The sequence below is a fragment of the Scyliorhinus canicula genome, chromosome 20 (assembly GCF_902713615.1).
Source record: "Scyliorhinus canicula chromosome 20, sScyCan1.1, whole genome shotgun sequence".
NCBI classification, from domain to species: Eukaryota; Metazoa; Chordata; class Chondrichthyes; order Carcharhiniformes; family Scyliorhinidae; genus Scyliorhinus; species Scyliorhinus canicula.
Window position 1 is genome coordinate 16,975,828 of NC_052165.1, and position 12,781 is coordinate 16,988,608.

Sequence of the window (12,781 nt, forward strand, 5' to 3'; positions counted from 1 at the left end):
CCGTAGTGTCCTAAAAAAAAAGTAAGGTTAAGGGGGGGGGTTGTTGGGTTACGGGTATGTGGTGGATACGTGGGTTTGAGTAGGGTGATCATTGCTCGGCACAACATCGAGGACTGAAGGGCCTGTTCTGTGCTGTACTGTTCTATGTTCAATGTAATACAATCAACATATTAATCAGAATATCTTCACAAATGATTTAAATAATACATTTACACAGGACACAAAATGAATGCCTCCCTCTTAAATATTTCTCTTGGTTGCACCAACTCTTCAATGTACTCTTTCATATTATACTTCATATTTGAGTACTGCTGTAGATTGTAATGCTGTGAAGCATTTATTCCTTTCTCAGTTACAAAGCCAGTGCACAGAGCTGACAGGGCAACCCCCTAATCCATCTCCTTGTTCCAAAATAATTTCAAATTGAATCCAATTCATAGTCCTCGCAAAAAGAGAAGTGCGGGATCCCAGCTGACAAGAACAGGCATTACACCTGATCCTGGGCTTGATCCTACGGTGGAACTTAACCAAAAGGCATCCAACTCTGGCCCCTGACACATTCTCACTCCCTCTTCCTTCTTTGTTAAAGCTGTCAAAAAATTCATTGTTTATTCATCTCACTGCTTGCTGTGGTACATTTCTGTTTGAAAGTTGGAGCCACATTTACCTCAGCATATCGTTGCCATAAAAAAACGTGCTGCGTGTAAATAGGCAGCTGGCATTTTGAATCTCCGTTTCTCTCAGCCGCAAATCTCAGCTCCAGGATGGAGCGAAGCTTTGGGATATCTGGCATTCCTTCACGCATACTACAGCTGGGAGCTTCTTGGACAGGCATTTCACCACTTATCACAAACTCCACTTGCTGTGCAAGAATCAGAATTTCAGCCATTTCAACAAACCATCTTGACGAAATGCAGACAGCTCGTCATAAACCTGAAAGTCACTGCAGACATGCACAGATGTGTGCAGAGCTCCATTTTACACAGGGGTGCATGTTTTATGGTGTCGAGCCTACAGCCGGTTTTCAGCACATGTAATAATGCAGGACCTAAAGACCTGCTTAGTTTAGTGATGGTTATCCCGGCCCTCATTGTGTTACTGTTGTTGTGCAGGTTCAGCAGTGAGTTTCCCAAATTGGGGCCGGTAACTTCCAAGCTCCAGGGAGTTGTAACTGCATCCCATTACACAGAGGAAGAATTAAAACCAATTCTAACTTCTGGGTAACTATAGTAGTGACCCCTGACTACCACAGCCTGATGCCCCTCCCTCCCCCCCCCCCCCCCCCCCCCAATCCTACCCACTTACCTTACAAACGTACCAGTGATACTCGTGTTCTTTTTGCCGTTAATATTATATTTTTCTACCATTGATTTTCTAGCCTCGCTGATCTCTTGAATATGAAGCAGTCATGTTTGATGTTGTTGGGTTCATGTTAACATGGCTGTGTAGCTGGCTGTTGCAGATCACTTGGTGATTTAGGCATCCCATGTTAATCTGGAGGCTTCGCTGACTGATCACATCAGAGTTCTACATCATAGTTCATGGAATCATTTTGCCTCCAACAAATAAATCATTTTCATAATTCTTTTAGACAGATCCAATATTTTTATTTTACAGATGAGGGACCATACGCCAAATCTACAAACCCAGCAAAAGCTTCCGAGGGCACTTTGGCGGTTAGAAGGCAAAGTATCCCTGGTAAGTCTAATCTGTATGTTGGCGATCTGTTCCGCGTCTCAGCACCATTTTCAAAAGTACCCCTTTGGGAGGAAATGTTGACACATCACATACGCGAAATGTGCCGTTCTTCCCTCATGACCATCTCAGCTCTTCATAGAATCTCACTTTGTGTTCCCTGGTTGACTTTGACAAATTCCTCGAAGGTGGGAACACCAACAGCTCATCAGAAATAGTGTTTTTTTTAATTGTATCTTTTTGGGTTTTTTTTCATCTGTGAGCTCTGCACAAATAATCTTCGATCGATGCTGCCTGACCTGCTGAAGATTTCCAGCATTATCTTGTTTAATCTTCCATTGATTTTGTTCAAAAACTAAATTTAGAGCGAGGGACAGGATCACCGAGCATTGATTTATTCATATATTCTGGGAATAATTAATAAAGAATCCTCGCTTTATCATTTTACTTTGGATGCAGTATCTTGCTGCAGACATACTCGTAATGCCACCTTATATTCTATTTGGCCTGTTTACCTGTATTTTTTTTCCAGGAAACTATTTTCATTAAAAAGATTGGGGGGGGGGGGAAGTCACTATGGTCCCTACTGTGCGGAGTCTGCACGTTCTCCCTATGTCTGCTTGGGTTTCCTCCGGGTGCTCCGGTTTCCTCCCACAGATGTGCAGGTTAGATGGATTGGCTATGCTAAATTGCCCTTGGTGTCCAAAATTGCCCTTAGCGTTGGGTGGGGTTGCTGGGTTGTGGGGATGGGGTGGGGGTGTGGGCTTGGGTAGGGTACTCTTTCCAAGAGCCGGTACAGACTCAATGGGCCGAATGGCCACCTTCTGCACTGTAAATTCTATGATTCTACTATGAGGCAGGTAGTACAGTAGGACATCAACAGTCTGTCCTGGTCCACTCACATTGATGCAACAGTCAAGAAAGCCCAACAACATGTCTACTTCCTACGGAAGCTAAAGAAATTTGACATGTCTACATCGACTCTCACAAACCTCTACAGATGTGCGATAGAGAGCATCCTATTCAGCTGCATCAGAGCTTGGTATGGCAACTGATCGGTCCAAGATCGCAAGAAGCTGCAGAGTGTGGTGAACTCAGCCCAATGTATCACACAAACTTGCCACCATCACATTGATTCTGTATACACCTCCCGCTGCCTCAGGAGGGTAGGCAGCATTATCAGAGACCCCTCCCACCCAGGCATTGCCTACTTCCAGACCCTTCCATCAGGCAGAAGGTACAGAAGTCTGAAGACTCGCACATCCAGACATAGGAACAGCTTCTTCCCCACAGCTACAAGACTCCTCAACGACTCCCCTTCGGACTGATCTGTTCCCTGTAAGAACACTATTCACGACGCTCTACGCTGCTCTTGCTCATGTATTTGCTTTGTTTGGCCCCTTGTTCCACACTGTAATCAATCACTGTTCTGTCGATGTACCATTTGTCAATGTTCTCTTTTGATTATTCTTGAGTCTACTATGTACGTACTGTGTACGTTCCTCGGCTGCAGAAAAATACTTTTCACTGCACTTCAGTACATGTGACAATAAATAAAATCAAATCAAAGGACACACTAGCTTCAGACAGGCTTGCAAAAGAAAAAGCGCATAGTTATTGAATAAGCTAAAATCTCTGATACTTTCGTCCAATTGTTGAAAACCAAATTCTGAACAGGCGAAAATGATTGGGCTATTCAGCAGACACACTTGAAGGGAATAGACCAACAGTTCGCAAGATTGGTCCCTTGGGTGAGAGGATTGTCCTATATTGGTGGGGGGGGGTATAAATAAAGTTTACGTTCTCTGGAGTTTAAGACATTGGGCGCGATTCTCCGCTTCCCACGCCAGGTGGGAGAATAGCGGGAGGGCCTCCCGACATTTTTCACGCCCTCCCGCTATTCTCTCCCTCCCCCCCCCCCACGCCATGAATCGGCGCTCGCCGTTTTTTACGGTGAGCGGCGATTCTCCGAGGCCGAGTGGCCGGGCCTTCACGCCCATTTCAACGCGGCAGCAAACACACCTGCCCGCTGCCGTTGTGAAACGGGCGCCAGATGCCCGTTTGGGGCATCTGGGGGCCCGATTGGGGGAGAGTCGGCCCCGGAAGTGGGCGTGAAGGCTGCCGTGGGTCACAGCCTGTCCAACGGCAGCCTTTACGATTCTCCGCATTTGCGGAGACTCTCGCCCATTGAGAGGTGACCTCATTGAAATGTGCAAGGTTATGAAGGGGCTTAACAGGGTGAATACTGTGAGGTTGTTGCCCCCTGCCTGGGGACAGGGTTTCAGGATGAGGATCCCAATCACTTAGGATTGAGATGCGGAGAAATTACTTCATTCAAAGGATTGTGAATATTTTGACTTCTCCAACCCAGAGAGCTGTGGGTGCACCCTCCTTGAATACATTTAAGGCTGAAATAGACAGGGCGAGATTCTTCCAAAACGGGAGAAATCGTAAGGCTGGCGTAAAACCCGGGCGGGTTTTACGGCAGCGCGCCCCTTCCCGACCGGGGACCGATTCTGGTCCCCGGTCGGGGCTAGCAGCCGGACGCCGTAGGGTCCGGCAAGACGGGCTTAACGAAAATCGTTAAGCCCGCTTGCCGGAGTTAGCGCCGGCTGACGCGTCATATGACGTCAGCAGCGCATGCGCAGTTTGGAAGACTCCAACCCGCGCATGCGCGGGTGACGTCATCGCGTTTTTGCGCGAAACCCGCGCATGCGCGGGCCGGGTTGCCCCTCAGCCGCCCCGCGAATGGATACTGCGGGGCGGCGGAAGGACAAGTAGTGCGCGGGCATCGGGCCCGCTGCCCGCGATCGGTGCCCACCGATCGCGGGCCCATGGCACCCTTGGCACGGCCGTGGTACGGCCGTGCCAATCGGTGCCATGGTTATTAATAGCGAGTTTGTGACGCCGTTTTTACGAACGGCAAGACCAGGTGTGTTTGCCGTTCGTAAAAACGGCGGAAAGGGCTGGGACTTCGGCCCATCTAACAGCTGAGAATCGCTGCCGGCCGTAAAAATACGGCGGCAGCGATTCGGGTCGGGACTTCGGCGGGGTGGGGGGAGAATAGCGGGAGGGCGGCAAAAATGTCGGGAAGGCCCTCCCGCTATTCTCCCACCCGTTGTGGGGGGCGGAGAATTTCGCCCACAGATTTTTGATGTCTCAGGAAATTCAGGAATATGGGGAATGAGCGGGAAAGTGGAGTTGTGGCCAAAGGTGAGCCATGTTTGTGTTGGACAACAGAGCAGGCTCGATGAGATGTATGGTCCTATCCTCCTATTGCTTGGAGCAAATAGGTACATTATTCATGTAGTTGAAGCGACTTGAAATTCTAATCATTTTTAGACTACCAAACATTTCTGACACGCCAATAAAGAGGATCACTATACAATGTGTTTTGGATTTGCTGGTAGTTTTAGCACCGAGCATCCTACTGTGCAGCAAACAAAAAGAAATTCTGATCTGCTTCTCTGCAATAGATAAGTGGTAATCTGCCTTGATGCACATCACTTGACTGGTCTAAAGCAGTCTGTTTATTCAAAACTGTGCAGGAGGGAAGGTTAATAACTAAAAAATTCTTAAGAACTAAAAATCAAAAAAAATTATTTTTGTCATTGGGGAGTTGGTGGAGGGGGCATGTATTCAGCTGCCTAGGAATTCCAAATGCTCTGGACTTCCCACCCTAAACCGTTCCACCTGTACCTACCTTTGAATTCCACCTCAGAATGTACTTCTTTGAACTATATTATGATCCCGGACCAGACTGCAACCTCAGCTAGGATACCGGACAGAAACGGAAATAATTTTTAATTTGTAAAGGTGTGAGGGAAGGATGCTTCGCTTCAGGAGTGACTCCATGCACAAATAGGGATATAGTATATTAAAACATCTTTGGGCTGTAGGGGTGAGACCCACGCAAATACGGGGAGAATGTGCAAACTCCACATGGACAGTAACCCGGGGCTGGGATCGAACCTGGGCCCCGAGTGCCGTGAGGCAGCAGTGCTAACCACTGCACCACCCTGCCGTCCTTAAACTAACTTTGACATCATAAAATAAATAGCTTATAATTACCAGTTGAACAATGCTTGACAGTGAAATGAAACACTGGACGGCATCCAATGGCCATGCTGCGCAAGAAAAGCAGCTCGTTGTGATGCAGCGTGCCCGATAAAAGCCGGAGGATCTGCCACCCGGGATGTACATGGCTCGCAACGCCTCGCAAGGTCTAGCGTGATCTCACGAGATGTTACGATGTAAATCTTGCCCATTGTGGGCGGGATCACTGTTTGGTAAATCTGCATATTAGAACGAGACAGTAAGTCTCAGTCTAGTGTGGAGGTTCCCGAGGGACCTGAGGTTTTGGGATTCATCCCCTTGGCCTCGGAGACCTTGGATGACTGTTCTACAGCACTGGTCCCCACAAATGGGAACCACATGGAACAAGATTTGGGGTCTCCCAATGATCGGAGGCCCCCCAGATGCATGCCCATGCCGTTTGGGCAAGGTGATGTCCTGGCATTACTGATGCCTCCTGGGCATCCTGGCACCTGGCTGGCACCATGGTGCCCAGGTGGGACTGGCAGGGTCACTGCCAGGGTGCGAGCACGATCGGCCTTGGGGGAGGGGACGCACTGGGGTCGCTTCGGGAGCCTCGCAATGGCATCCTAATCTCTTGCTACACTGGAGAGTTCCGGAGAGCGGAGCTCCCCAGTTGTACAAAGCGGGGCTATGTGCCGCCTCAGCCGCATTGAGGCCAGGCCCCTTGTATAACGCGAGTTGCATTAAATAGCCATGTGCTTCTCGGCACTGCAAGCGCTGGGAAACACATGGTTAAACCCGCTTGCTATGGGACTTTGTTCTCATTTGGGTGAATTGTGAATCGTGCCAACTTTAGTTCTAACTGCTATCTTCTATATCTCCAATCAAGCAGAACCCATCACAAGTCAAAGCTGACTTTTAAATACAGTTAGCAACCCATTTTGTAGCAAACAAAGGAATACATACTGCACAGATGTTTTGAAAAGTGCACAGATGTTTTGGTAAGAGAGAGATCATTCAGGAAATAGTCTGTAGGTTCTTTCTGTGTCAAACCACTGTTTAACTTGACAATCTTTCCAGAAGCTGCTGTTCTGTTCATAACCAAACCTAAATTGGCTGACACAAATTCTGACTGCTTCAGCCCCTGGCTTCTCCCATTAATCACATCATCCTTATACCAATCCTGATCCCATGACCTGATTACTTACATTTAAACACTGTGGATGCAATCTAACCAAATTGCACCAAAGTCCCGTGACGAGCGCATTTAGCCAGGTTTCCCACACTATCGGGTCCCTGTTGCAATTCGGGGCCTCAGCAGGAAACACCCTGCTGACACCGTACTTGTCTTGATGTCACTTGTTGTTTGTATTATGTCTTGGGAAGCACCTTGGAGGGATTTACTATGTTAAAAGTATTAACAAGGACATGGTGTTACTTTTTTATTGTAATGTTTTAACCTGTTTATTATAATAACTATAATAACTCACCCCCCCCCCCCCCCCCATTTTGAAGGGATTTTTCGAGGCTTTAACGGTCAGCTCATATGTAGACATTGACAGTATCAACGGCTATATGATTTTTTTTTCCAATTAAGGGACACTTTAGCGTGACCAATCCACCTACCCTGCTGCACATCTTTGGGTTGTGGGGGCGAGACCCACGCAGACACTGGGAGAACGCGCAGACTCCACAACGCCAGTGACCTGGAGCGGGATTGAACCCGGGTCCTCAGCGTTGTGAGGCAGCAGTGTCAGCCACTGCGCCACCATGCCACTCCTTCAATGGCTATACGATGAAAACAAGTTGCATTAATGCAGATCACTATTAATAGTGTTCTAGCTGAATCCAGCTGCTTTTTACACGGACATTCCCAGGCTGTGGGCCTCATGGGGCAGCCGTCTAAAATTATTAATAGAAAGGCAATAAAAGTAGCCTTTGAAATGAACCCTGCAATAGTAGGAGTTTAATTTTGGTTACTAGGAAAAGCACTGTTGGAAGCTTACGTTTTAATACAGTGTGTTACATTGCTGCTGAAAAAGATTGCGTGCTTGCATCGGAGATGCAGAATGTTTCAGTTTGTTTCCCAAGGTTGGTGATGGGCAGTGTTTGCAGAATGCAAATGCTCATGGATTGTGCAAGTTCAGAGTTCATACACTTACGGGTACATAGATTCATAGAATTTACAGTGCAGAAGGAGGCCATTTGGCCCATCGAGTCTGCACCGGCTCTTGGAAAAAGCACCCTTCCCAACCGCACACCTCCACCCTATCTCCATAACCCAGTTACCCCATCCAACACTAAGGGCAATTTTGAACACTAAAGGCAATTTAGCATGGCCAGTCCACCTAACCTGCACATCTTTGGACTGTGGGAGGAAACCGGAGCACCCGGAGGAAACCCACGCACACACGGGGAGAACGTGCAGACTCCGCACAGTGACCCAAGCCGGGAATCGAACCTGGGACTCTGGAGCGGTGAAGCAATTGTGCTAATCACTATGCTACCATGCTGCCCATTTCACGGTACATTTCATGGTTAATAAGTACTACCTCCTGGAGTTACACATGTGAACTTTGTACACACTAAAATAACTGCACACAACGTAGTAGTTTAAACTTTCATTTATGGTCCCAGCGTTGCAAATGTCAGGGAAGATTTTCTTTGCCTGATGTGTGGCCCAGCATAATCTCATTTGTTGTGAATGCTTTTAGAATTCCAATCTGCGACTTTTCTAAAGTCGAGTAATCATATCCTGCCGTGAGCGTACTTCCAGCTGTAATGTGCATATGCATATTTCAGATTTATTTACCGAGAATGTAAATAAATCAGAGATGTTATTTTCAGAGAACATGAAGCAATAGTTCTTAACCACTGTTTTCCCTCGCCCCCATGTATTGCTGTTTATATTCAGTGCTGGCTCCCAGGTATCCGTTGGCTGTTGCTATGCTTAACACGAGAGTGACTGATGAGAAACCACTCCTATATCCACAGGGAATGACTGTAGAACTCTGTTGATGCTGTCAACTGATTGTGTAGCTGCATTGCATTAATTGTAACATTTTAATGGCTGACTCTTTGCAGTTAGTGGCTTGCGCCTGTTCCTTATTTAATTGTGTCGTTGATTGAGTCACCATCTCTCTCCCTTTTCATCTGAGCCAATCTCATCCAGAACAGCCCCCATGTGATTGGTGTCATGCACGTTAAACCAGAGCTGGAGTGATTGTGGGTTGTTTTCTATCGTGCACAGTTGACTGCAACCAAAGTTATTGAAAATGTGGCCTTGTCTGAACCACCCTAACCAGTGTTTGCAGCATTACACCAGGGACCAGATGATGAATCACTTGGGCAAATGGGATGATAGAATGGTTACCGCACAGCCCATCGTGCCCATGCTGAATCTCTGAGAGAACAACTCAGCTAGGCCCACTGCCTGTCGACCTTTTCCCTGGAGCCCTGCAAATCGTTTCTTTATCCGATTAGCTTTTGAAAGCCATGATTAAACCTGCCTCCACCACATTCTCAGGCAGTGCACTCCAGATGCTGACCATTCCGTGACTAAATTGCTTTTCCTCACGACTCTTCCAGCTTTTTGCCAATCACTTTACATTGGTGTCACCTGGTTCTGCACTCTTCCACCAATGGGAAGAGTTTCTCCCTATCCGTCCAGACCCCTCATGATTTTGAACACATCTGTCAAATCTTCTCAAACCGTTCTCTTTCAGGCGAACAATTCCAACTTCCACAACCTATCCACACAACTGAAGTTCCTCATCTCCAAAACCTTTTCTGCAACCACTCTACTGCATTCACATCCATTCTAGTGAACCGGGCCCAGATTGGACATGCTGCTCCAGTTCAGGTCGCGCCAGTGTTTTGTAAACATTCACCATAAGATCCTTGCTTTTGTGCCAATGCCTCTATTTCTAAAACCTTGGATCCCATATGCCTCACGTGTGGAGCAGTTAGTTTCCTGTGCCTTCCAGTTACGCAGCATTTGTATACAGTCCTGTACTTTATCATACTTTGTGATCTATGTTGAAGGTTATTATAGCCTGATAAACTTGCATTAGTCAGATTAGCTCATACAAAAATGATTACACTTGTCTTAAAATCAGTCTATCCATCCTGTTGATTTGATGTATATTGCACCCCTGGGAGGGAATAATGCAATTGATTGATGACTATCAGAACAATTACCAATACAAAGAATGCTTCCCAATTGTAAACGCTGCCATTAAAAAAACATTCCTACCTTTGATCATGTCATTATTTTGTGCAGACTTTCTTGGCAGTTAAATAATGTTTTGCACTGCTGTGGAGTTTTTGAGTAAAATCATTGAAGGAATGTTAGTGTATGAAGAGAGAAAGTAATTACGTTGGTATATAGCCTAATGGTTATCGTACTAGATTAACAACGCAAGGTGATGAGTTCAAATTTGTAGCCTGACTGCATCCAGTTACAAGTGGTGGCTGGTAAGTACTTTTAAGTAGAAGAGGGCTTCATAAGTATTCCCATCCGCAGCCCTGGTAGAGGAAACCAGGTGAGGTAGTGTTTGCAAGTGACTTTCGCCAAAAACGTCAGTGCATGATCCTAATTGGTCTTTACTGTTGTCAAAGTTCTTGTCTAACCAACTTGGTTCACGTGACAGGATATTCAGCAGCAGTCGGTCAGGAGTCAAGGCTGCGGAGTCTGATGACAGATTTGAGAATTCATAGTCAAGTTGTTCAAATACAGTTAATGCACTTGCATCCGCCTGCCAATGTGGAAGATTTCTCTGCACTCTCCTGTCCACAAAATACAAGAGAAATCTAACCTTACCAATGACTGTCCTGCCAGTCATCAGTAAAGTGCGTAAGGATTCATTTGCCTACTTAATTAAGACCTGCTTAACCATGTTCCGTTCAGCTTCTGACACAACCTTTCAGCTCCTGATGTCCTCACAGCCTTGATCCAAAAATGGAACTAATATCCAAAAATGAAACTAAGCTGAATGCCAGAGGTTCATAGAATAGAATTTACAGTGCAGAAGGCGGCCATTCAGCCCATTGAGGCTGCACCGGCCCTTACAAGAGCACCCTACTGAAGCCCGCATATCTACCTTCTCCCCGTAACCCAGTAACCCCCATTTTTTTGGACACTAAGAGCAATTTAGCATGACCAATCCACCTAACCCGCGCAGCTTTGGACTGTGGGAGAAAACCAGAGCACCTGGAGGAAACCCACGCACACACGGGGAGAACGTGCAGACTCCACACAGACAGTGACCCAACCGGGAATTGAACCTGGGACCCTAGAGCTGCGAAGCAGCTGTGCTAACCACTATGCTACAGTGCTGTCCAGGTGTAGTAATAAAAGTCAGCATTTAACTTAGCATGGTACTAATGATTCTGGTATTTCTATTTGGTGTAATCTAACAAAAGGTCAAAGCATTCAGAAAAAAATTAACCCTCCAAAAAAAGAGAAATTCCATCTTTCCCTCCATCCATTTTTCCAACTCCAGTGTTCGGAGAATGGTTCAATTGAGCGTTAAATCTACTCGCGATGAAGCTACATCTAAAAATGGTACGATCCTTCATCCATGAGAAGAAGCAGATTTGATCTGCTTGCCAAATACATGTATTATCTGCGAGGTCTAACATTTGCCCTCTGTGATGCGGCAGACATTGTGATAGCCAAGTACAATGTTAGACTTGCAGTCTAAGGTATCAATCCCTCGGATACAACACACACTTGGAGTTGTTCTCTGTCTGCGGACACTAATTCCCTGGAAATGTGGGACAAACTCTGTTCATGTATGTGAGTAAAATTTTCCTGATGAAATAATGCAGCTGGAATGACAGCAGTTCCCAGCCATAGTTTGTGGCTCTTTCACTAATAAAAATTTAAAAGCTAAATTATAAAATTTTACTCATGTACATTGTCGCTAACAAATGCTCCATAACACGCTATCTTTAATATTATTTGAATATGGTACAAAATCAAGCCTTTTTATTTTTGTCAGTTTTCACATAATGTTGCTCTTCACATTGCAGTGCCCTGTTTTATCAGTGTTGACAATTCCAGAAGAGCATTACAGTTGTTTTATTGGCTTTTCTTATTGACAGACTAAAGATCTCTGACAAGAACACTCATTGTGATCTATGTATTCATAACATTTCTTTTCCCCATCGGTGTTGTGGATTACTTTCGCTGTAGCCTGTGGATGCTCTTATCTGTGTTTTACATGGATGCCTCAATGGTATCTGTTTCGGGAGATAAGCAAAAGAGAGGAAGCATAAACAATGCTGATTGTCATGAGAAGCAGCTCTGTCAACATTGGACAAATTGTGTGTTGTAGCTGTAAACTTGTGACATCAGCTCACACCAAAAAAAAATAAAGGTCATTAAAAGCGGCAGACTACAGCCATCATGTGTCATTAGGCACACTCAGTCTGTGCTTTAATTGGAGTGTGCTCTCCTATTACTGCTGCAGTGACTGGTATTCTACTGCAGATTTCACAAGTGAACTGCACCTCCTAGCAGCATCGGGTTTGACAGCACGGAAAGCGGGAATTCATCGTACTGGTGTTCTCCGCGTGAGGCTGTTCTTTAACATTCTTTTTCAACAACTTTCTAATTCCTCTTGAAAGGAATTATCAATAAAGGATTCCACATTTTACCCACTTTCTATGTTTGAAAAAAAGCCCTCTTAATTCATTTTGTGGCTGTTCCAAGGTTTTTTCCCCCCACTACCAGTGTAAACAATTTATCACCAGTCACCTTTTCAAAATCCTCCACCGTTCTGATGATCTCTCTTATACTGATGTAGATCTAAAAATGAAAGAAAGACTTGCATTTATACAGCACTTCACAACCACTGGGCACCTGAAAGGACTTTGCGGTCAGTGCAGTACTTTTGAAATATGGTCACTTTTGCAAGGTAGGAAACATGGCAGCCAATAAGACAGTCAATTCCTACAAACAAAAATGTGATGATGACCAGATACTTTGTGTCTTTTGTGATGTTTGTGGTGATATGCATCACTGTAAATACACAAAGGGGTT

The 12,781-nt window shown here is 45.7% G+C and overlaps 1 protein-coding gene across 5 annotated transcripts in view; it reads left to right on the forward strand.

The window, feature by feature from the left end:
* Positions 1-12,781, forward strand: part of grip1 (glutamate receptor interacting protein 1) — a 480,409-nt gene that overhangs the window by 356,128 nt on the left and 111,500 nt on the right. For 4 of the 5 annotated variants that reach the window (XM_038780539.1, XM_038780538.1, XM_038780542.1 and 1 more), the window contains exon 2: positions 1,618-1,698. The exons of the other annotated variant lie outside the window; for it this stretch is intronic. In XM_038780539.1, coding sequence (XP_038636467.1) covers positions 1,618-1,698 — 81 coding nt within the window. The remainder of the gene's footprint in view (positions 1-1,617; positions 1,699-12,781) is intronic. 5 annotated transcript variants of the gene reach the window in all.